At 44.3% G+C, this 24,505-nt stretch overlaps 1 protein-coding gene across 1 annotated transcript in view; it reads left to right on the top strand.

The window, feature by feature from the left end:
* The window catches only part of RBFOX2 (RNA binding fox-1 homolog 2), a gene marked incomplete at its 5' end in the record, with an annotated part of 167,551 nt that overhangs the window by 100,233 nt on the left and 42,813 nt on the right, over positions 1-24,505 (top strand). The window contains 2 exons of the mRNA XM_080349804.1: positions 11,720-11,944; positions 22,142-22,288. Of these exons, the coding sequence (XP_080205930.1) occupies positions 11,720-11,944; positions 22,142-22,288 (372 nt within the window). The remainder of the gene's footprint in view (positions 1-11,719; positions 11,945-22,141; positions 22,289-24,505) is intronic.

Genomic DNA, 24,505 nt, shown 5'->3' with positions numbered 1-24,505 from the left:
GAGGCCCCAGAAAAGGTGAAGGCAAAGCATGTGGTAAGTGCGTTCTGCACCTCTCTGGAAAGCAGAGCACCTTTTTACTTTTTCACAGTGTTTTTGCTTGTTTGGAAAGTAACTGAAGCTGTGCTCATCAATATTTGAGGCTCTCAGGTGCCTGTTGAGGGCTGGAAGGAAGGAGGGCCAAGGGAGGGCAGGCAGTGTGGGAGCCAGAGGGGCAAATAGGGAGCAGCTCTGACCCTGCCTGGTTGTCTCGTCTCCCTTATGCTAGTAGACTTCTCATTGGGATGAATGTGCTCTGAAATATTTATTGCCCTGTTTAAATATTCATCGCTGCAAAGGCAGCACAGCCTGATGGCAGCAGCAGAGCCTCAAGGGACAGGGGCTGCAGCAGTCCCTGGCGTTTCCGTTCAGTAATATGATAAAAATATATTTAAAAAAAAAAAAAATTGGGCATTCCCCCACTGCAAGATTGACAGGAGCAGTCAAGCATACATCTCAGTGTTTCCTCTTCGTGCCAGAGACTTGTGTTTGCTCTCAGGCTTCTATGCTGGGGTGCTGCTCTTGGTTGCCAGATGCTAATGCTTTTTTTCTAGGCCTGTATCCTGGAGCAGGCGGCTTTGTTTAGCCTGACACTGTATGCGTGAAAGGGGATGTACAGAAGGGGAGACCGACTGGCTGAAAGGGTTTAAGTTTTGCGTAGCCTGTTCTCTTGTCTTCCTGTAGGTGCGAGCAGACAGACTGAGGCAGGGAGAGAAAGGATCTTTAATGCACTTGGCTGTAGAAGGTGTATGTCTGCTGGGAATTATGGAGGGGTAAATTTCATGGGAACGCGTGCAGTAACATATTAATGGAGCTGCAGATGCTGACAGGCATGCCACCAAAATGAGTTGTTCTTATATCAATTTAGCTTTTAAGGTTTATCGATTTAACTTCAGTAAAACAGAGCGGTTTAAAAGTGGAACTACCAGTAATATGCAGTAGTTTAATGAGAAGATTTGGTGTATTGCTGTTGTTAAACCCACACGTGCTTTTTGTGGCCAAGGCATCGATGTGGTGGTGACAAGGGCGAGCAGCATGCTTCCAAAGGTACGGAGGGAGCTGCTTGAGTGGAGGGGCTGCAGGACCTGCATTAAGAACACCCAGCCCAGGAAGAGCAGTGAAGGATGGTCAGACACACGGTGGACCTGGGGCTTCACCTTTGAGCTGTGCAGGTGGCCTTTGTAAGGGAGAAGTCTATGCTGGTTTGTGGTTACAACAGGAATTCAGTAAACATATGTTAGCTGGAAGGCCTAGGGGAAAGAGACTCTAAAGGATTTGATAACAAAGGGGAATTCTTTCCTGAGATACCTGACAATTCACTGTGTAAAAACCAACTTTGCTGGCTTATATGGGGATGCTCTGAAAGCTAAGCATAAGATAAGCAGGTAGAGGTAGTAACATATGCGGAATGTCCACATAACCTCTTGTTCTGGGACAAAGTGGCTTTCAGGTGCATTTCCAAGTTGCGCTTAATGTAGCATAGCTATGGGCTGCTGTGAGAAGAATAGTCTCCCTCGTCTCTCTGCCCTGGCCATATGTTCAGCCGCCTCACTGCTTTGGGCACCGTGCTTAGGCAGATATAAAGCGAGACAGTTCAGTTTATGACCAAACAGACAACTATTGTTTGGATTAATTTTCTGGCTACAGCTGTGGCATGACTTGGTCTCGCAACAGCCGGGGAGGGAAGCAGAGCCCATGCTTCTGAGGCCAGCTGGTAGTTTATCATATTAGGTAGTACACGAAACTGCACCCATACTTCTCAATAGCTTGTTCCCCTCCATAAGGTGAAGTCATTTTACTTATAAATGTGTCTGCTGCTTAGTTTAATCTGCTTTAATTTATGTGCATTGACTTCCACCAGCTCTTCTTAGCTTTCCAGAACATTGTCCTATAGATCTGGCCTCAGATTGTGTCTTCTGGTGTATGTGTTGTAAGCCATTATGTCTCACTCAGGTACTTCTGATTTGAATGACATAATGTTTTCAGCACAAAGGCATGAAGAGATGGAAAGGGCTGAGTCCTCCTCACTAGCTGACTTAATGACTGTCATTTAGGAATCAGTAAACAAACTAAAATGGTACCTTTTACCAGAACTGAATTTATCAGACTCAGCTTCTGGCTATTGGTTTTATTGATGCCTTTGTTCATTAGATTACATATTATTAGTGCCTACTTCTTTTTTTTTTCCTCCTCTGACAATTAATATACTTTCACAAAATAATCAGTTGACACTTTTTTTAATTATAAGCAAAATAGATTGGGCTTTTCAGGTTTTTCAGTGTACAGCCATGTGGCTTTTTCCAATCTTGTGGTCATTTTTGTGGCTCTCGCTTGTTCCCTTTTGAGTTTTTTTAATTCCCTTTTTAAAATTCATGTGTGGAAGTGTGTATCACCTTATTTTTTCATCTGGTCAAGGCCACATGCTAAAGCAGCAATGCTTCCCACACCCTACTTGTTGGTAATATATCCAAACAGCTGTAGTCACCCTTTGTACCAGGCTGCTGCATTGGTGAGTTCCTTCTCTGTGACCATTCCTTTAAAGAACCTCTGATTTCCGAGACACATAGTGGAGGTTTCCTTGAAAATGGAAAACTCCTCTTGGAACAAATGAGTAGCAGGAGATAGGAGAATGCATTGCTGGAATGGAAAGTAACTGTGGGAAGAAATCTGTGTTTTTAAACCATCAAATTTCTGTTCCCGAGCATGTGCCAAGTCAGTCTCAGATATCCTCCCCCCACCTCAACCCTGAGAGCAGCTTGAAGTAATATTGTCGCTGTGTTACTGAGTGCTGGCACTTGAGTCACAGATGAATCCTGTTTGCTTCGGCTGGGGCTGCTGCATCGCATCCCCTGTCTCCTGTACTGAATTCTGACCCTACCCACACTAGGCCAGTGGCAGTGAAAATGTGACAGGACTGAGATGTTTAGCTGCTTGCATTAAAAAAAAAGAGCCCCAAGAGGAGCTCTGGTTTTGTGTTTAAGTATGCTGGATACATCTCTTCCCCCACCTTTGCTCCATAGTCACGCCCAAACACGCGGCTCCTCGCTGTGGTTTCTGCCAGCTCTGCAGTTCTTTCCGAGGCATTCAGCACTCTGCAATGGATTCCAGATGTGCTCTCCCCTTCCTGGCACTTTCTCCTTTCCTCATCTGGAAGTGAGGCAGGGCTCCTTTTCCCTGTGGGGTGCTGGAATTAGTGCAGGCAGGTGGGAGGACTTTCCTGCTGGACACTGAAATTGGGGGAGTTGGAGGGGCCTGTGTAAGTGAAGCTGGGTGATGGGGCTTTGAGGTTTGTCCAAGTCAGCCTGGAGCAGCACCTCCACACAGCTCTGTACCACTTTCAGCTCGTTCCACTCACAGCAGGGGAGAGGGTGACAGAGAAGCCCCATGCCAAAAGCAATATTCAGAATCCTTCTTAGAAGAGCACTGAGTATAGAGAGAGATCTGGAAGAGTCTCTTAGAGATAGCTGCATCACATAGTAAGGTCTTTGAAAAATTCCTTTAACTAAAGTAGATATAAATCTTTCTAAGGGGTTGAATGAGCTTCATGAGGGTTTAAACATTCAGGAAAGCAGTTTGACTTCTTGAGGTTGCCGGAATAACTTTCCACACTCACTGAGACGTGGTGATGTGCTTGCAGATACAGGGTGATAGTCCATTTGCAGAGCAGGGACGTGGGATGAAAAACTTATCAGCCCAGCTCAGGTACCTGACTGGAGTTGGAGAAGCAGATACTGTTTTTTAGAAATATGACGTCACCCAGAGAACTACTGTCTTCCTTGAAACAAAGCTGTCTGGAGTGAGCAGACTGGTTGCAGAATTAGCTGAGATAACGGTAGCTGTGACACTAACCTGACAGCCTGGTTGAGAGTTACCACGAGGCCAGATGGGATTTTCTTTCCTGTTATATTTCCCTGTTCTTGCAGCCCTTCTTTTACGAAGCAGCACCAGGAACCACGGGTTAGTGGTCAGGAGTAAGGCAGAAAACCAGCACAGAGCCATCTGAGAGTCACGTACATGAGTGCCCAGGAACCCTGGTGCACCCATAGATGATCCCTGAAAGAGCAGTTACCCACGCTCCTTCCCCACCACCAGCCTCCAGTTCCTGCTGCCTCCCTGCGTGAGGATTCGCAGTCATGCAGCTGTGAGTGTGATCGGTTTGCTAATCTGCTGAAAAGCTAATCGTGGTTAGCTTGGATTAAACATACGTGACACATCTGCAGCACACTGTTTCTTAGCTATGATTCATTTGAATTCTGGTCCAGAAGAAGAAACTTAACCCTCTTCACCCAATAGTAAAGTAATCTCACTTGTGTGGGAGATGCTTCTGCCACTCTGGGTGCCCGCTGGATTAATGTATGACAGGATTTGTAACATTTTGAGACTTTATTTTCATATTTATTTGTTGAAAGCTAGTCATCTTATGGAAATCTTTTTTCCTAAGAAAGGTGGACTATGAAGTGGAAAATACTCACTTGGAATATTGTACTTGTGGGAAGAATACAGCCAGGGTAGGTGATAAAGAACCAGTCTGGAACAAAAAATTGAGCCTGAGCCTTTCTCTTACTTGCTGGCTTTGCTGCTGAGGACAAATCCATCCTGGTGATTTTTTCCTTTGTTCCACACCCCCACTCTCTTCTCCCCAGTAATTCTTGGAGGTGGTTTCATTCCTAATATGGAATGGAAACAGATGTTGAGACCTCGATGTCATCTCTTGAAGCACAATTCTCTCTTTCTAATCAACCCCAGAGAGTGTAAATTGATTGAAAGCCTTTGGTGGGATGTCTTTGTGCCAGTAACATTTAACTTTTTTTTGAAAGAGGAGTAACGTAGATTTCAGGAGCAGAAAATCAGTGCTTTTTTAAAATGTGAAAGGTATGTTTCAGGCTGGTAAGTAGACATGGCTCTGGGTTTTCTTAATGTTGTGTAACTCTAAAGCTTTGGCTATATCCAACAGAAAGCCTATTTGCAGGATGCCTGGGGCTTCTTAATTAACCGTTATGCATTCAGCACTGGGAGCCTGCGTTTGTGCATTGGGATAGAGCAGAAGTTGACCATTACTGGAAATAATGACAGCATGGGGATGAGTGAGTTCTTCCTGTGTATAAGAGTAAGATAAGACTATAATTTTCTTTCATCCTTTCCTACAAAAGAAGGGCTTGAACTTCTTCTCTGTAAAGTTCTTAAAAAAAGGCCAGCTGTTTTATTTTATGGAACAGTTTTTGGTGGGCTGGAATGATAGCGTGTATATTGGAAGATAACTTGTTCTTCCCTTGCTTTACATATCTAGGAGAAGGAAGGGTAAGATTAGATAATCTAGTGCAAGCTTGCACCAGGAAGTCGACGGAAACATGCCTTTAAATGGTTAGCTAGGTGCTAGCTTGAGTGCAGACTTCCAACCCCCCCCCGGTGAAAGATTAGCTTATTTAGGCTTAAGTTGACCCAATGCAAAAAGTGTTTCCTAAAATGATTACATCTGATGGAAATTAAAAAAAAATGCATGCATGTAAAGTTTCTTCTGTTTTAACAAAACTAGCATGAAACTCCACCAAACCTATAGGTAGAGCAATGTTTTGGGGAGTATTCAGGAAAAATTGCTCCTGTGTCCATGGTAGTAGAGTCAAAATCCAGCGTCCTTTTCTGTTACACCTGTATGTCATAGGTCAAATGTCATAGGTCAAATGAAGATGAAGCTCCATACGTGCAGATGAAATACAAATACCTTTATTACTGAGATCATTGTCAAGGTACTTTTATGATCAACCCACATCAAGAAAAAGCATGTTGATTTTTATCAGTCTGGGTCTTCAGCAAGACAGGCATGCCAGTCGTACTCTCTGGAGTAACAGAAATGCCTTTCTAGTGTGGGCTGTGGGTGTCGGGTTAGGGTCATATACCCTTCTGAATCAAGGAACGAGTTTGTACAAAGATGAAGACGACAGGATGATTATAATCTTTATATATCCTTTTTACCTCCAAACTTCCTTTCCATAGTTATTGTACCCACTCTTTCCTTTCAGAAACTAATCCGTAACGAAAAGGCCATAACAAAGAAAGTGTTATTACTGCGTTTTGGGGTAAGGAGCATGTATGACATTAGTGGGCACCCACAGCATTCGTGTGGCCAAGTCCCTGTTTGGATGTGACTGGGGAGCTGGAAAGCCATTCCTTCATCATCCTGTACATTGCTTAGGCTTGTGTTTGGGTAGCTTCATGATCCTAAGGAGTAAAAGTACTGTTTTTGAAATCAAGGCTTAGATTCAACATGCTATGAGAGCTACCATTGTAGGTTGGGGTTTATCACTGGTATAATGCCCCAGCCTGTGGCTGTCTGGAAGGGATCATGCTCAAATTCCTGGTGGGTCTTGGAGCAACCCTCACGCTGCTTTGTATCTGTTCCATTTGCAAAGAAGTTGCTTGCTGATGTGTTTATCAGCAGGCAAATTGTGGGTCTGCCTGGAGAGAGGGTTAATGTGTGTCTCCCTTTCATGGGAGAGCTGAGGGCAGGCAGCAGCTCCAGGTTGGATGGTTGTGCCAGGCTCTTCAGGTCTCAGCTACAAACAGTTTTGCTGTTTACGAAAGGGATTAGGCTAGCGCAGAGCGCAAACAGTCGTAGCCTGAAACACACCAGTCCTCACAAACAGGTTAATTGCCTTTCCTTAGCTGCAAGTCAGTTGCTTCAAGGTTTCATAAAATGAATTCAGCAAAGGCATACCGATTAGAAACCCCATGCTGCTAATAGGTATATATGCTCGTGTCTATCCCAATGATTTGGGGGTTACCAGAGTTGAAAGGCATATTTAAGAGATTATTTGATGTTTACATGCTGTAGCATTTCCCTGCACCTTTCTCTGATGCTTATGACTCACAGTGAGGTTATGGAAAGCACAGACCATTTACCTTATGGCAGTTTGCATGGAAATATCTATATAGACATCGTGCCAGTTCAGTTTTACTGAGATTATAATTTTTATTTGGTTGATTATGCTTTAATACCTATGCATATTATGGCGTACCAATACAGAAGGACTCTGTAGCTGCATTGCTATAAGACTCCTTTCATATCCCTATAATTACACCCATTTCTCTAATGAGCAAAACAAAACCAGACGTTCACAAAATAGACTCATCTTTGACAGTTTTATAGAGGCCTTTGTGTGCCTTTCTGGTGTTTGCTTTTGGCACTCCAGTGCCGTGATCTTGGATCACCACCTGCTGTCTGCTGAAAGAATTCATCTTGTGTCGCATTTGCTGAACCACGTTGTTCCTCGTTGTGATAATGACCCCAGCTCCCACCCTTCTGCAAGGTACTGCTGCGGGTGGTTACTTACCGTTCCTTCACTTAGCTTGGAGCTACAAAGTTTGTTAATTAACTTAAAGCTGCATAAACTCTCGGAAATGTGTCCCCATCAGGGATTTTTAACTGGTTTAGCTAATTTGTGTTTTAAACCAAAAGTGGGGTGGGTCTGTATTGAGCTGTGTAGGCAAAAACCCTGACCTAAGGAAGGAAGTAAGCATCTGCGAGGACATGGCTGGACCTTTGTAGGGCTGAGAATAGGGACCTGGAGGGGGAGCCCAGATGGAAATCCCAGATCCCTCTTTGTGCCCTGAGAGCTTGGGTGCTGATGAATCAGATGTCAGCGTTTTGGAAGAGGGGAGCTACTTTGAGTTCCTGCCTAACATGGATGAGTGATTTCTTTGGGAGTAGAGCAACAGAATGAATGCGTAGGAATTGCTGGTTTTCTTCGAACTGTAGGTTACCGTATATTGTACTGAAGTTTTTTCCTTTTTCTAAGAAGCGTGTGTTAACTACACTGAGTTGCAGTTGCACTGAACAGCCTTTCCCTGTTTGGTGAGCATGGGATGACATCTAGTGTGGGTCAGTACATGGTAGCACCAACTCATGGAGGGAATGGCTTAGCCTGGAACTGCCAAACTGTTCCTGCAGCCAAATGTCCCTTAAGCTCCCTTCCTGGAGACTGCCAGCCACCCTGCTTTGTGGCTGAGAAATGTGTCTTTCTGCTCCTGAATACTGCTTAAAATTTATTCCATCCTATCACACAAGTTGAAGACAGCAATAGTTTTTTTGGGGAGCTGCAGCTGGTCTTTCCTAGTCCTATGATGGCATCCTTGCGTGTGTTTGGGCATGGTGACTATTCTTGGACATACTCATCTCAGTCTGTTGTTGCATTTGAGTCAGTGTTTAAGAGAATTTAGTGAGCTAAAACAGGCAGGACTGGCAGTGCAGTGAGGGATGTTGTCCAGATTGGATAGACAAAATACTTTCAGCTGAGTCTGTCCTCCTACGTATGTACCTTCACCAGGAAGCCTGGGGGTTTCTCTGTGTTCTTTGTACCTCCTGAGAAATGGGAAAAGCAGCGCCTCTGACTGCAGGATTTTCCTTGGTGGGTTAGAAGTAGGGAAAGGAGTTCAGGTTCAGAGCTGGAAAATAAATGTGTTTGGATTCTTTTGGTTGTGTTAGTTCTTTAAAATACAAGGTGTTGTGTAAATGTTGGAATTCTGTAGAATAACAGAAGAGGTAGAATCTCCTCCGGGTTTGGAGGCTATCAGTATGCCATGAAACCTGCAGAGATCTCATTGGGAGTCCTCCTCTGTAGGCACTGGTGGAGACAGAAGAAAAGTAATTCTAAAGCATCAAAGGAAATTAAAATTACAAAAAAAAGTTCAGATGGGAAAGGTGTATATAATCACACCAAGAAAAAAAATAATTTGCGATACAGATATACTCTGTGGGATGATGAAACTTGGACAAGCATAATGGTGATAGATCTGCAGATAACCTGAGACATTAAATTAAGTATACTTTTGTAATAAAAGACAGGATTTTTTCATGTTAGTATGACTGGGGGGAGGGGGAAGGAAGTGACAATAGTATTAAAAACATTTCATTCTGCACCAGAAACCCTTATTTGAAAATCTTAGGAAGGTCAGAGAGAAGCAATAAATAAAGTTACCAGGATATTTTGGCTTGCGAGGTATGATTAAGCTCAAAATAAATATGTTTTATCAAAACACCACAAGCAACAGAAGAGCATATTTTTTGTCCTTCAAACATTCGTAGATAATTGAAGAAGGGAGAGAAAATATTTAAAAGGTTGAAATGTGTTTAAACTTGAAGGAACAGTGTTAACTGAGGGATAAAAAGCATTGAAAATGAGATTATATAAGGTTTATGGTTGGCATTTTAAGTAGTCTAAGAGTGAGATTAAACAATACGGTAGAGTATGTCTTTTGGGGAGCAGCCCTGCCCTGTTGAGAGGACAGCAGAATAGGTTTTGTTTGTGGCTAATTAGCATTCTCATGCTCCTATCCGGGCCACCACTGATGTGTAAATCTAGGTTGTTCTAAGAAAACTGGAAATAGTTTCTGCTACTGCATCTTTCCTGGGGTTCCTCTACCAAAGTTTTAAATAATAATAATAAAAAAATCAGCTTCGTATTTGGCTCCTATTTTGAACACAAGAAATGGGCAGACACCGTGGGCTATATGGAAGCACACAGACAATTGGATATAATGAAGTACAGTAAGCAAACGAGCTTGAAAAGGAGGCAGTATGCAGACAGTGGAGCTGTCGTGACAGAGGATGGATTCTGCAGGTGGGCGAGCAATGGATGTTGCTGGTACCTGATTTGCAGCAGGATAGCAGTGTTCAGCCTCTCCTCCCTCCCGCTTGTAATTGCCCTGCAGATCTTGGTGGTGGTTTAGGTCCCTGTTTTGAAGCTGAGAAGGAAAAAAGAATGAGCACAAGCAGAGGGCTGGTGGATCTGCCCTCCTTTCTGGGGCAGAAAGCCCTGTCCTGCTTTCAGAAATTGTTCTTGGTGTGTGAAAAACCTCCGCAGAGCTGCCAGCACGCGACGCGGGGCTGCAGCAGCTCAGGGGAGCGCGAGCGGTGAACCGAGCGCTGCCCGTGGCTGGCGTGCTCGCCTGAATTTTTCTTTCTCAGATAAGGCTGCGGAGTTTTGTGTTTCTGCGGGCAGCAAGGCTATGCAGCGGCTGGACTTTAGTTAATGAAACTGCCCATCGTTCCGCGCGGGCCAAGACTGCAGCGCGGCTCTGCTAAGTGGTATTGAATGCCCTTCCCTCTCCTTCTCTCCAGCTGCGGGAGCGCGTGGCCACGTGGCCCCCAGGGGAGGCAGACCAGATAGACTAATGTCAGAGCAAATTTGGGATTCAGCCAGTGTCTGAATGACCCGGTGCTGGCTGGAGGTGCACTGCATTTATCATTGTTTCCTTTGCCCGTAAGAGAAAGCTGCAGGTAGGCTGATAAAGGGACTGAAAGGTTTGTCGGGCTTCACCGGAGGTCCGTCAGCCCCTGCACGCTCTCTGCTGAAAGGCTGCTCGGTAATTCCCGCTCTGCCTTTCCTATCCGCGGGATAAGGTCTGCTTCTCTTTTACTCCATTGATTTAAGCATGCTGGTGTCAGAATAGGCTTGGGCACCTCTGGGCTTTGTGGGGGAGGACCCAGGGCTGGAACGGCAGCCAAAATTTAAAATCAGGGTTAGTCTGTTGACACACACATAAATCAAGCAGCCTTCCTATCATAAATCTTTTCCATGGATTTTTTTTTTTTTCTGCTGCTGTGGTGGAACCAGTAGGAGCAGTGCAGCTGCCTGGGCTTCCCAGGGTTGGGTTTCAATGTCAGAGCTGTTCTCCTTCACCCCAGGTGGCTGAATGCAGCTCCCTCCTCCCACCTTGGTGAGATCCCTGCAGTGTTGCATGCTTTTGTGTTTGCCTTGAGTGGTTTTCAGGCATGGTGGGGTAGGTTTTTGACTGTCTTTTGGGGATCTCTTTTGCATGGTCAGCTGTGTTTCTTAGTCATCTGGCTGGTGTCAACTACATCTAAGGTAGTGCTAAAAGCTGCTAAAAAGTCAGCTGTCCTAGTGTAGAGGTCTCTATGGGACACTCTAAGCTGAGGGAGGGGTGGGTAATCAATGCCTTGTGTGATGGTGGTGATGCTCAGGACTGGGGAGTGATTTATCCTCCAGGCTTGTGTTCTCATGTGCCATAGCTGTTCCATGTCTTCTGCACAGCCAGTACAAAGCAAATGGGATGTTCCACTGATGGGTACCTGGGCACCCGTGCTCTGTACTCAGTGCTGCCAGCGCAAAGGAAGGGGCTGCTGCATTGATCAATTTTAGAATGAGTGCTTATTTTCTTTCACTGTAGCACAACAGAGAAGGGTGTGCTCTGAACTACACAATGTGCTTGCTTGTGAGCAGAGCCACGAGGGTCAGACTGGAGGAGATAGACCCTGACAATGTTCTTCTAGGGATATTAAAGAACTCTCTTCTGTCTATTTCCTTCTCCCTTCCAGTGTTTCAGTGCCTCTTCCCCTTCCAAAATGATGCCTTACTGTGTGTAAAGCATTTTGTGAGACTGCAGGGGTATTCAACTTGTAAGCCGCATAATTTGTTCTCTATATGTCACCCAATAGTGAGAATGCTGCCCGATAGGGATTAGGAAAGCAGTGTCATGGCTCAGAGGAGCAAGGCGTGCTCTTTTTGATAGAGAAGATAATAGAAGACTGAGCAATATTATGGTGGCTGTGGGTGGGATGTTTACATGAACTCTGTGGAACACGTGTGCATGTAGATGATTTCTCAGGCTGATGTTTTGATTCTTCTCCAGTATAATAAAACTGTTTTCTCCTTGTCTCTTTTTGCAGGGTAACCAGGAGCCAGCAGCAACTCCTGACGCAATGGTGCAGCCATTCACCACAATCCCATTTCCGCCACCCCCACAGAACGGGATTCCCACAGAGTATGGGGTGCCACACACTCAGGACTATGCAGGCCAGACCAGCGAGCACAATCTGACGCTCTATGGAAGCACGCAGCCGCATGGAGAGCAGAGCACGAACACGGCCAGCACGCAGAACGGATCTCTTGCAGTAAGTGCAGGAGTATGTAGAGCAGGACAGGAGCCACAGTGCTTTAGGAAAAAGAAGCCTTTGATTAGATTGCTGTCTGTTTCTTAAGTAGGCAGCAAATCAGCAGTAGACTTGAAAAGGAGAGGATTATAAAGAAAATATAGCTTCTGACCTTACATTACTAGGCTCCTGTCTTTTGTATTGTGCATGTTCCCCTCATAAATGTCTGCAAAAAGCAGTAGTACTCGGTGTTTTTACCATGGTGGCATTGTCCAAAGAGAGTCCTTTACAAAAGTGCTAATTACCTTGAGTTAATTGGTGAACAGTTCAAATGAATGTGAAAGAGGCAAATTCTGGAAGGTTGACAGTACAAAGAATTAGGGTGAGCACAGGCATTGTAGGTGTAATCCCAGTGTGTTTTTGTTTTCAGGAAGCTAGCAGAGTAGAAAAACAATTTTCTTTGACTTTTTGAAGACGACAGAGAGGACCTCTCAGCTACTGGCATCCATTTGCCAAACAAAGATTTTCACCTTCTTGTATTTTTTTGCTTTCTCCTCATGGCCTGGAATGGGCACTGGGCAACATGCTGGCAGATTATCCCAGGAAAAGCTTTATCCACCCCGTAAGCCACTTGTTAAGACTTAACTTCCTAATAAAGAGCCTTATGGTGAGAGCCTTTGGTGCTCAGGGCCGGATTTAATCTGTTAATACTTTCAGTTTTACTTGTAGTTGGGTGTTTGGCTCATAGAGATTATTTTTTCCCCCAGTAAGTACCGAGTGAATTCAGTGCCAATGATTCAAGAACTGATAGTGCCAGCTCGAGTGTGTGTGGTTCCCAGCGGGCTGCTCTGCTGTTTCTGCAGTGGGCAGTGGCTGCACAGTTGACACTGCTGGTTATGACTTGGATATCTTAGAGTTAAACTTGGGAATGCTGCAACTTCAATGTCTCATAGAGGAAGAGGTTACAAAGCAGATTGGTGGCGTGCAAAAGGAACTTCAGGTGCCTTCCTCAGCAAATACAAATGTAGATGAGGAGAGATCGGGCTGGAAATAAAACGTGGAGCTGGTGCAGAGTGCAGTGTGCAGAAATGCAAGTCATCATTTTAGTACCCAATTGTCTGATGTCGTTCCAACCCATAAGATCTGGGCTGCCCATCTCCAGCAGACAGCTATCTCGAGCACTGCCAGTTGGATGGGAAGGCTGGAAATAGGGAATAAAACAGGGCAGTGGCTTTCCCTGTGTATTTTTGCTGTTCCCATCCTTGCCCAGGGCTTAAGACAGTTTCTTTTTAATGGAAATGATGCAAGCCTTGACCCTGGATGTAAGCTCTAGCCAACCCTTCTGCTCCTCTTCCATATTAGGAGCCATCTCTGTGGTGCTGCAGGGCTGAGCTCTGTGTTTCATCAACTAATGCCGGCTCCGAGGAGCCCGCAGCGCACGGGGAGGCTGGTGAGGCTGCGAGGAGGGACTGGGAGCCCATCTGTGCGGGAGGGAGCGTTGCTGGGAGACTGCTGGGAGGCAGCCGTGTTGCCAGGAGGCTGCAGAGGGAGCCTGACTGGCAGGGGTTATCCGACAAACAGGCTGAATAACACGTAACGCTTGTACTGGCTGTTGGAAACAGGTGGGCACGTCTGGTCTGACCATTTGATGTGGTTAAAGATGTGCGAGCTGAGCGTACAGAGTCAGGCTCGCAGACCCAAGCCAGCTGGGAAAGGGTGAGGGCTCAGATGAGCGTGTTGCTGCTGCTGCTGTGGCTGGGACTGGTCAAACCCAGAGGATCCCAGATGGTGGCACATGAAGAAATCCAGGGGGAGGGGGAAGGCGCCTCAGCCAAGAGCCTTTCACATGCCAGAGTTTCACATGGACGGGGTCCTGGATCTTCTGAGTCCTTTTGTCTTTCTGTCTAGGACTCCTTCTCTGTGAAGTCATTTTGATTCTATGGGCTGCTTGTAACTTCTCTCCTTCTCAGTATGCTGATTAATGATGTAGGAACTAAGTGAAGGAAGAAAGCTCAGTAGTTACTCAAGCTAAAGCATGCTGTTAAAATACAGCAGAATGAGTTGGTTGTTTCACCTTAAACATCTACAGCTAAAGTCAGTCATCTTGTCCATCACACATACTGTTACTGGTTTGATCTACATATTCAGTCAATGTGGACTAGAATGCTATGCTGTAAGGCATCTTTTCCTTTCACCATTTTGTCTTGCTCAAACAATAGTGCTAACTTTAATAGAGCAGAAAGTCATTGTGGGTGATGTATGATCCTTCCCTCCCATTATTGTGACTGACAAGTGCAACTGCTGCCATGTGTGTGAATACGATACCCTAAACCGAACAGCCGGAGAATTTTTTAGCTGCTGACTTGAAGCCTGTGCTCCCATGGGATGATTCGGAAATTCCTCAGCCAGGCAGATAAGGTCTCCTCTTGCTTTTAAGAACAAGGCCTGTACTTGGTCCAGTTGGCAGGAAAGAGCGACATAGTGAAAGGTATGCTCAGATGGCTGGGCTTTCCTGCTGGTAGCCTTTAGAATAATTGCAAAAGTAACAGGGAATATGAAGTGGCTTAAAATTCCATCATGGAAAAGGGGGAGTTTCATCTGTTTGGTAAGATGTTATGCAGCAATGTAATGGAATTTATAACAGGGTCCATAATACACTGGATGGAGGCACCTTTTCATAGAAACTTGGCAGATTCTGATGAGCAAGTCAGACTGGACAATTTGAGATGAGCGGTGATTTCTGAGTTAATAGACAGTGGTCTGGAAGTCTCAGTTCAAACATCAGCAGTGAACTTAAGTAAAATAAACTTTGAGAATCAAAGTCCATACCTTCCTACGTAGTTGCCCTGAGCAAAGGGGAATGACTGGTTGGTGGCATGAGGTAGAGATGAGCTTGGTTCTGGAGGTCTGAGTGTAATGGAAAGCATTCAAAGCTCTCAGAACAGTGATGTGGAAAAGAAATTGACACAATAGGTGGTGTAATACAAACAGCTTTATATTTTGGAATCTTTTTTATTTTAGGATCAAGCCTCATCTGCAGGACTTTGTTTCTTCCCTGGCATGTGGGTCTCCCAGTCTTCGTCTCTAAGCATCTGTCCTTTCTCTTGATACTATCCCAAAGCACAGCTGCTAGACCTGGATTAAAAATAGACTGAGGTACCGGACCATATTTGGGCTGCTCGGTCTGCCTGTTGCAGCCTGTCTCCAAAACCGTTGACACTGCGCATTTCACTTCTGGTACTGGGTCGCCTGGTTTCTTCCCCCTTCCCAGTTTACATTAGCACACTTATCCCTAATGGAGAGACCCAGCACAGATAGCTCCAAGTGGAGATGCTAATGAGACTGCGGTACCTCTGACAGCTGAACTGATCTAAAGATTCACTGCTGTCAGAAAGGAGAGATCTGGCTCCAAGCGCATACTCCCACTCCTGTTTAGTGGTTCTGGCATTCCTTACATGAGCCACTTTAATTCACTGACCTGGCAGAAAGCTGTCCAGTTCTTTCGCTGCGTTAATGAATTAGAGCAACTCTTGGAGGGATCCAGCAAATGCTGTTGTTGCAAGGTGAGCGTATGGAGAGCATGGCCAGGAGCCGAGAGCAATTGTCAGCTCCCTGCATCTCCCAGTGCTCTACCCACAGAGGGAAGATTAATCATCCGCTGAACTAAAAAAGCTCGCTTGATAGTAAATGCAATGCACTTAATACTGTGAGCTGATTATTCAAGTCATTTCTCTTGTTAATGTCAGAGGGAAGAATTTGTGTGTCTGTATAAATTACGGAATGCAGCTGGAGGTATAGAAGTAGAGGAATAAGTTTATGTAAATTAATTCACATGAAAATGGCAGGTGCTGTCGCCTTGGTGTTACGTTGTCATGAACCAGTATAAAGCGTTATTTAATTACAGAGCATCGTGTCTCTCTGCTTCTTGACATGCCATACTGAAACATATTTAACTCATCTGCTATACCATAAAGGGATATTGACTTTCAGATTTCTTAAAGGAGACACATCTGTGGTGGGGGACCTCTATATATCATGTTCAGAAGCAAGACAGGGGAGCTGCTTTGTCATCTGGCTGTGCCCCATACATCTAGCAAGAGTTTGGAAAGAAGGGAGCCAGTGACACCACGGCTTCCACAGCTGACTTCTGTAACACATGGATGATGCTATAATGATGACTTTCCCTTGAGTATTTCTTGCCTAGTCTGAGATTGCAGAATTTTCCTCTGTAATTATTTTTCATCACTTTAGTAATTAAAGCAATTGCTCATGTGAGGTATTTCAGGTGAAGAATATGTGTAATGAATATTCTCACTGGTGTTCTGATACTGCTGAGCAGGTAGACACAAGAAAGAACCAGCTTCAAATAAGCAGCTAGATGCCGATTGTTTGGCCACCTCAGCTTGGAAATTGCTGTCTTGAGGTAGCGAACTCTGACATTTAACATTGGGAATTTGCTCTGAGTATGAGGCAGATTATTTTATTGAGTATGAGGCAGATTATTGTCAGCACTTGTAGACTTGTGTCTAGTGAGGCAGATTTAAAAATGATTTTGAAAGAGAGATAGGAAATAAATCAGTAAACATCATTAGGTTAGAGTATACAGCTGTGGTACTTCTGCATATCTCTCAAAGGTTACAGCAGATCTAGAAGTAGTACAGGGAAAGATAATAGTCATGATGAAAGGGATGTAGCAGATTCTTTATGAGAAGAAATGAAATCTTCTATTACAAAGAGAGCTGACAGGAATGAAGGCATATGACAAGTACATAGAATACTGAATGGTATGGGGAATAAAATATGGAACTTTCCCATTTTCACTTACTAGGATGCATGTAGGAAATAATTGGGTGCCACATATGAAAAAAGCAGTTTTGTTTTTTGTGGGAGTTTTTTGGTTGTGGGCTTGTTGTTTTGTTTTGGTTTTTGTTTTTGTTTTTTTTTTCCTCCATAAAATGGAGAGTTTAGCATTGGAACTCTTGTCCATGGAATACTTTAGAAATTGAGACATCAGCTGGCTCAGTTTGCTGGAGGCTGTGCTGGAGAGAAGTCACCAAACATTTGCCATGTTTCTACATTCTTCCACAGGTGCCACAGATTTGGCTGCTGTCAGACACAGTGGACTGAGTGGATCTTAGTCTGTCACTGTGTGGCTGTTCTGCCACTGTTAGTGGGGTGATCCAGGGCTGACCACCAGCTTGTGAAGTTGTTTTGCTGCCTTTACCCTGTCAGGGCATCCCTGTTTTGTGAGGAACTGCTCACAAAGGGTTTGACATGACCAGCAGAGCAGGTAGCAAAGCTTCCTGTGTGGTTTCCTGTGTTAGGTTTGTGTTCTGACTTCACGTGGGGTATATATTTATTTAATGAGGAAAATGAATAAAATGACCTAACCTTCAGTATGTCCAAAACCAGGTAACTAACAATATGAAAAAAACATACCCTGAATTAACATGATGATATTGAAAATAACTAAAAGCCTAGCAGACATTATTTGGTATGTCCTTAGCAATTTCTTTGTCTCTGGTCTTTGGCATACAAGGTACTTGGGCACTTTATTAATTGTGCCTCTAGTGTAGCGCAGTTCTTTTTTAAAGTGCAACACTGCTAGCATCTCTGAGAAATCAAGTACATGGATATAATTCTAAAATCATGTTTACTGCTGTTGAAAGGTGATTATTAGCTCAGCAGTCTTCTGTCTGCTAAACACATGTTGTTTAAGCAGCAGGAGTTCCCATGCCCTTTGCTCTTGGATGTGTAGGACCTCAGTCTTGCTCTGGTAGAGTGTGATAGGGCAGGAGAAGGGTCTTGTGTCTAGTGCCTAATTCTTCACTTGTTTTTCCACCAAACCTGCTCAGTGGGTATTGGTTCCTTGGTGGGTGACTGGTTGTTTTGACCTGGGTTCTTGACGAGAAGTTGCAGAGACCTTCGCACGTTGCATTGTCTGCACGCTCCTTTGTGGTGGGAAGATTGCCTTCTGCCAGTCACAGCTTTCAGTCCTTGTCTCTACACAGTTCCTCAAGCTCTTGATCCAAACAGGGTAGGGTTTTTTTCTGCTTTTCTTTTTTCCTTGAATCCAAGACTGGTCTAGAACCAGTGGAGGGAGCACAGTCTGTTTCCCAGATTTTGTAAGCCACCCAAGTCCGCTTTTAAATATAGTTATTAGTTACAGTTTGTGTTTTGTAAATATTTTCTTTGCAGTGATTTATGGCTCTTAACCTCCTCATTATGATTCACAACATTTTGAACTGCCTGGTTCCTGGGGGAGAGGATGGGGATTTGGTTTTTTGCTTTTCTATAACTTGGACCTGAAGCGGTTCCAGTTCTAGTAGCAAGTGGGAGATGGAAACAGAATGTGCTGGGTATTAATAGTGTCTGTCCTGGCCCATCACTTCGGTGTTTGTCTGGCTTGTTGGGGAGGTAGCCCTCAGCCCTCTGTCTGGTCACGCAGATGGAGATCTGCTCAGAGTTCAGGTGCCACTGGCGCTCCTCAGCACTTGCTTGTTCACCAGCTGCTTTAGGACAGAAGACTCTAGTCAAAAGGTGGGAAGATGGTTGCAGAGTGGCCCCCAAACCTTTCACAACACCCTCCTTACCTCTTACATGCATACGTACACATTTTATACATCCATGTTTCTCTATGCAGTTGCTACTTCTTGCTTAGGGTTTCCTTACTGTGGGCACAGGCAGCAAGTAGTTGAAAGTGAAGCACATATCACACGTGTCCTGAGCTCTGATGCGCTTCTCAGTGACCTTGAGCAAAGCTCAAAGCTTGCATGTACAGGCATGAATGACATTATCACCTGCATAAGTATATGTTAGACTATGCTGAGGAGGTAAGGTAGATCCAATACTGTTTCTAAAAGCAGGATCTTTGCTGCAGCATGTCTCCGTGTTCATTGATGACAGGCACTGAGACCTAGGGAACGTGTGTTAGCTCCCTTCTGAGCTGAATTGCTATCTGTAGGGAAGAGTGAGGACCAGTTCTTCCCTGTGAAGTGTTGATGTGAGGCCAGAAGGAAGGAGCTGAAATTCGGGGTGGGGAGTGCACACTCGGTGAAATGTGGGCTTTTATTGTCTGGCTTGGTCAGGGTAACACTGTTGCTCATCTCCATTATGTGCTGCCTGAGAACACGCTTCAGGCTCTTCCTTTTATCTACTTCCTAATGAATTAAGACAAGGAATAACTATAAAAGGGAAAAAAAAAAAAAGGCAAGATCTGAGAGACTTGTTTTTCTTTTCCTTTATGTTGTAGCTGAATGTGTGGCAGTACACAAATGTATTGAGCTAATGTTATAGTGGCTGAAAGTTCAAATCTTACTTTAGGGCCATGGACGATAGAAATGAGAGAACTGCATCATTAAGAGACAGAAGGTGTTTAATGTTAAACTACTGCTGAAAAATCAGGGTATGTGAAACCCTGAAAAACATTTGGGGACTCCCAGTGTAGTCAGAAAGGGAAGAGTGGACTGAGGTCTCCTGTGCCTTCTATTGTTTCTCCTCTTTCAGGCCTTTGTCTTCCTGTACACGTCGTGTGCTGCAGAATGACTCCAGTGTGGCAGCAGCACTCTGCCATACACAGGAACAGCTGCGAGTGTTTTTGAGCAGGCCACTGTACATGATACATTGCACCCTTGATAAGAAAGGATTTCCACCCTCTGCCTGCAAACAAATGGATGGGAGAGGAGCGCAGATGACCTCCCCTGTGAAAGTGTCAGATCCAGTCCTGTGCAACCTATATTTTAATTTAAAGACCAAAACATTTTTGTTGTCGCTGTTCAGAATCTGTGCCTTTCATCATTCACACTGCAGAAGACGCAGTAGTGTGTCTGTTTGAAGATGCACCTTTGTGCGTGGGTGTTTGCTCACTTGAAATTCTACACAAAGCCACAGAAAACATGGGATTTGGCAAATTGCACTAGCAGCACTCCAAAATGAGTTGTAGGGATCCCTTTTAGCAGGAGCGTTGATGATTTTGGGGAGTTATTTTGGAGGACTCACTTGCAGGTGTTGTGTATAGTAGTGATGGATAGGCTACTCTTGTGTTTTGTCCTTCTTGGACAGATTTGCCCTGAGGAGCAAAGGACTCTGATGGAGTCATAAAAATAAAACCACCAAATAGCATGGTGTGATTTAATTGCAAGCCAGCTGCATTGATTCTTCCCCTAGGGTGCATGCTCTGTATGTTTAGAGATGCATTTTGTCACAGGGGTGAGGGTAGGAGAAGAGAGGGAACTTAGAGAGGGATGCAGCTTTTTAGATACGATCAAATAGAAATTTTTGAGGTTGTTCTCGAAAATTTGATGTTTGGGGGATGGATGAGTCTTAGCCAAATAGAAATGTTTAATCCTGCTAGGCCTCTGAGACTTGCACGACTCTGGGAAGTAAAGATACTCGCAGGGCAGTATCTTCATTCTTCCTGTCACAGCTTAATTTATATTAACCTGATCTAACATGTTTTATGCTGCATCTGCAGCCCTACTAAAACAAAATGGAAAACTGCCACTGCTTTGCTCAGCATGACAAGACCCCAGTACTCACCGTTTGCTTGCTCTTGTCAGTGCGCTATAACCAATATGGAAGTTCAAGGTCATGTCTGCAAGAGACGTTTCTGGCCAGAAGAAGCTCTCTTAATGTTGCCAGTTTATTTTATCTGTGGAGAGATGGTTTTTTTGCAAATATTCATGAAGTGTTGTATATTAAATAATGTGCAAAGCAGTCAAGCAAGTCCAGTCAGTGGTTGGGGAGTCAGTGCAGGCAACTCTGCTGAGATTTCTTTCTTCTTTGGTACACAAATTGTGTACTTAAAACAGGAAGGGAAAAAAAAAACCAAACACTTTCCCCCACTTCCCCTTAAATCTTTACTTTTAAGGCCTGCATGTGTTCTCAAAGGTGCTTAGGAAAGGCTGACTCTAGCAATTACATGGTCCTTGCCTTCTGGTAGAACTTCTTTTTGCTTGATGGGTTGAGGAAGAAGCCAGGTTGGCATCTAAAGAAATGAAAATTACACTTTAAAGTGCATCATACGGATGGTCAAAGCATGATTCTCAGGAGGCCGAGGCAAGCAGCAGGAGGTTGAGTGCACGAGTGGGTGCCCTCTGAACAACTTGGCCTGCCCATGCATGCTCTTGGAAAGGGACGGAGCAATAAACCAGACCAATTTGTAGTCTACTTTGTCTGTAGCTTTGAGGTTTTGAGGTAGTTTTTCTGACTAAAGTGCGAAAAATACCATTTTCTCACCAAGCCAATTTGCAAAGGGGTGTTGCCTTCGTATTTAGTGCTGTGTTCAAAATTGAGCACTTCTTAGTCTAAGCCCATCACAGGTGGCTGATGTTCTCTTCCTTTTTTCTCCCCTGCCAGTCATCTCTGCGGAGGCCTTAGGTCTCTCCTCTGCCACGCTGGTCTCCCTTATTCCTCTGCCTTCTTGCTGTATTTCTTCTGTGCACAAGTGCCCCTGGCCCTTGCTTTGACCTGGCTTTGCTGTACCACTCAGTGCTTGGGGATGCTGGAACAAATTCCCTTGTTTTAGCTGTGGAATTGGTAGCAGAGAGTAGCACTTGGAGTTTTTATGAATTTTGCAGTGGTAACGACTGTTTGCTGTCTCTGGGCTGACTTTTAAATGTATGAGAAAGGTTAAGCAAAGACACCCGTAAGCTGTTCGTATATGGATTTTGCCATTTAATTATAGATCTTTTTTTGGGGTAATGTTTATCTGAAGGGAGCTTGACAGAGCAGATGCCGTTTTGCCTGGAGATGCATTTCTGGTATTGGCCCAGTGAAGAGCTGCCACTTCAGCTGTGGGATTTTGATGATGGCATGAACATCCTGCCACATGAGATTAGAGTGGCAGTGCCACCTCCCAGCTTCAGGATATGAAAGATCCGCCTCTTCATTAGGGCTTTCCTATGGTGGCAGCTGAAGTGAGGAAGAACAGGCGAAAAGAGAGAAGTAATTTGAGAAAACCAAAGGCAAATTTACTAAGCTAAAAGGTGATATGAGGGGAGGGAGGCTGAGATCTCATTACTGTTTACTTATGGAAAGGGAGGGGAAGAACAACAGATCAATTGTTAAGCGTTACTGACTTTATCAAAATAATTGTCAAGTGCTAGATAATAGCAATTGCAAGTGTAGTACTGATACCTAAAAACAGATAGTCAAAGCACAGGAAAGGAATTTGTGTGGTTTGTGTTCATGCACACTCTTTTGTCTTTCTGATTTCAGCAGACGGAAGGAGGGGCACAGACAGATGGACAGCAATCACAGACACAGAACAGTGAGAATACCGAGAGCAAATCCACTCCAAAACGACTTCATGTGTCTAACATTCCCTTCCGCTTTCGAGATCCTGACCTTCGGCAGATGTTTGGGGTAAGTTACCAGTGCCTTTTAAGGCATGACAGATTCTCTTTCCCCACAGGTGGGACTTGTGGTGCTGGTGTATTCATGGGGGTGAAAAGCCCTTCCCCCTCCATTTAGTTAGCATGCTGTAAAGTATTTGCAGGACTAGGACAATTGGTAGTACTTAGCTGTTAAATACACGTGAAAACTGTAACTGTTTTGTTCATATCAAAATGTTCAGTGTAAGCTACCAATTGGTTTGGAGAGAAAACAAATGAAAAACCAAACAAACCCTGAAACTTCACCTTATTTCCTAGTAAAGACTAGCACTGAATGTTGTCTCAATATATCCCTTGCAAAGCACTGTATTTCAGTTGCTTAGAAACTTGTTGAAATATTTACGTCTTTCCTCGTGATCCGTTTCTGTGATGAAAAATTGCTGGAAGGAATTGGCCGACTAGCAGTTGCATGTGGAAAAGCTAGTGCAAGTCAGATGGTATTTTACATCGTGTATGATATGCATTCTGTTTCTTCTGACCAAATAGTTTGTCTTCGTTAATCTTCGTATGCTATTCATCATTCTCAGTTTATGAGCTCTTTGAGGAAGAGTTTGTTCACATGTGTATAGATGGTGACTCATTCCTCATGAACACAGAGATAAATGAGCTGGATGCTTCGTGACCTAACCTTCAGGTGAAGATATCTATACGTCATCATCATCAGGAATATTTGACTTGTTGATATGATGGTAGCATCCTTGGTTGATGGCATGTTTTTAAAGTCTTCAGAAATATTATTAATAAAGTTAATTGTTGCTGCCTGTGTAAGGTGCAATGCAGAGGACTCAAGTCATGAAAGACCAAAGCTAAGGTTCCTCTTGCCACCTTAGGCTTTGAGTGTATACGGTGGTCCTAACTGCATAACCAGCTCCCCCTCCAAATTCTGCAGTATTCCTTTTTCAGTTTTTTAATCTCTTCAGCCATCTATGTGTGTGTGTATGAATGCACATACACACACTCTCACATGTAGAGTAACGTTACGATATTTTAAGTGTGTTGAATTCAGGTGCTTCAAGCTTAGAATGCTATAAATGAGAGACAACTTGGGCTTATCTGTTCGTAGCTTGGACAGTAAAAATTGAAGAGAGTGCATAGATGTTAAAAATTTTGCTGACAGTCTTCAACAAGAATCCCAATTGTTATATATTGTGAGAGATCCTTGCTCCTTGTTCTTGAAGCTTTTTGTGTCCATAAGAAGCTATTTTGTGGATGAGACCAAATGGAGAGGAGGGCATGGCTGCTACTCAGAGGGACCTGGCCAGAATGGAGAAGTGAGCTGACAGGAATCTTAAGATACTCAAAAGATACCTAAAATACTCAAAAGAGAGCCTTCCATCTGGGAGGGAATAACCTCAGCCAGCAGTACAGGTTGGGGAGCAGTTACCTAGGAGGACACTCTGCAGTGAAAGATTTTTGAGGTTCTGATGGACCAAAAAATCAAACAAGAGCAGCAGCGTGCCATTGTGGCAGAGGCAGCCTGGGTTGTGTTAGTGAGTAGTAGCAGTAGGCTTTGGGAAGTGATCCTTTCCCTGTCTTCAGCGCTTCTTGGATTGCATCTGGAATATTCTGTCCAGTTTGGGCTCCCCAGTACAAGAAGTACATTTCATCTAAGTGAAATACTGGAGCAAGCCCAGTGGGTACCACTGAGATGGTCAGGGGGCTGAAGAACCTGGCATGTGGGCAGAGACTGAGACCTGGGACTGTTCAGCCTTCAGAAGGCAGAGGGGGGATATTTTTGTTGTCTACAACAACCTCATCAGAGGATACGTAAAAGATGTAACCATATTGTTTTTGGCTTTGTGTAATGGTGAGAGAAGAGACAACAAACACAAGTTAGAACTTGTGAAATTTCAAATAGATATCAGGAATTCTTTTTTCTTTTTTTTTTTCCCTCTTTTAATTGTGAGAGTGGTTAAATAGTGGCACTTGTTGCCCAGGGAGGTTGCAGAACCTCCATCTTGAAGGTATTCGACTTGACAGGACACAGCCTGGCCAGCCAGATCTCATTAGACCCACTTTTGAGGTCTGGAGGTAGATCCCAGCCAAACTTATGGTTCTGTGGTTCTGGGTTTGCTTCCGTGTTGTTCGTACATTAGATTGTCACACTCTTGACATCTGTGGGAATGTTTTCAGGGTGAAACTCATCTCCTGGCAATCTGTGAGTGCTGAATCTCCTCAGTTGCCCGTT

The sequence above is a fragment of the Nesoenas mayeri genome, assembly GCF_963082525.1.
Source record: "Nesoenas mayeri genome assembly, chromosome: 1".
NCBI classification, from domain to species: domain Eukaryota; kingdom Metazoa; phylum Chordata; class Aves; order Columbiformes; family Columbidae; genus Nesoenas; species Nesoenas mayeri.
The sequence above is the reverse complement of the archived record's forward strand: the minus strand, read 5'-3'. Positions and strand labels throughout refer to the sequence as shown.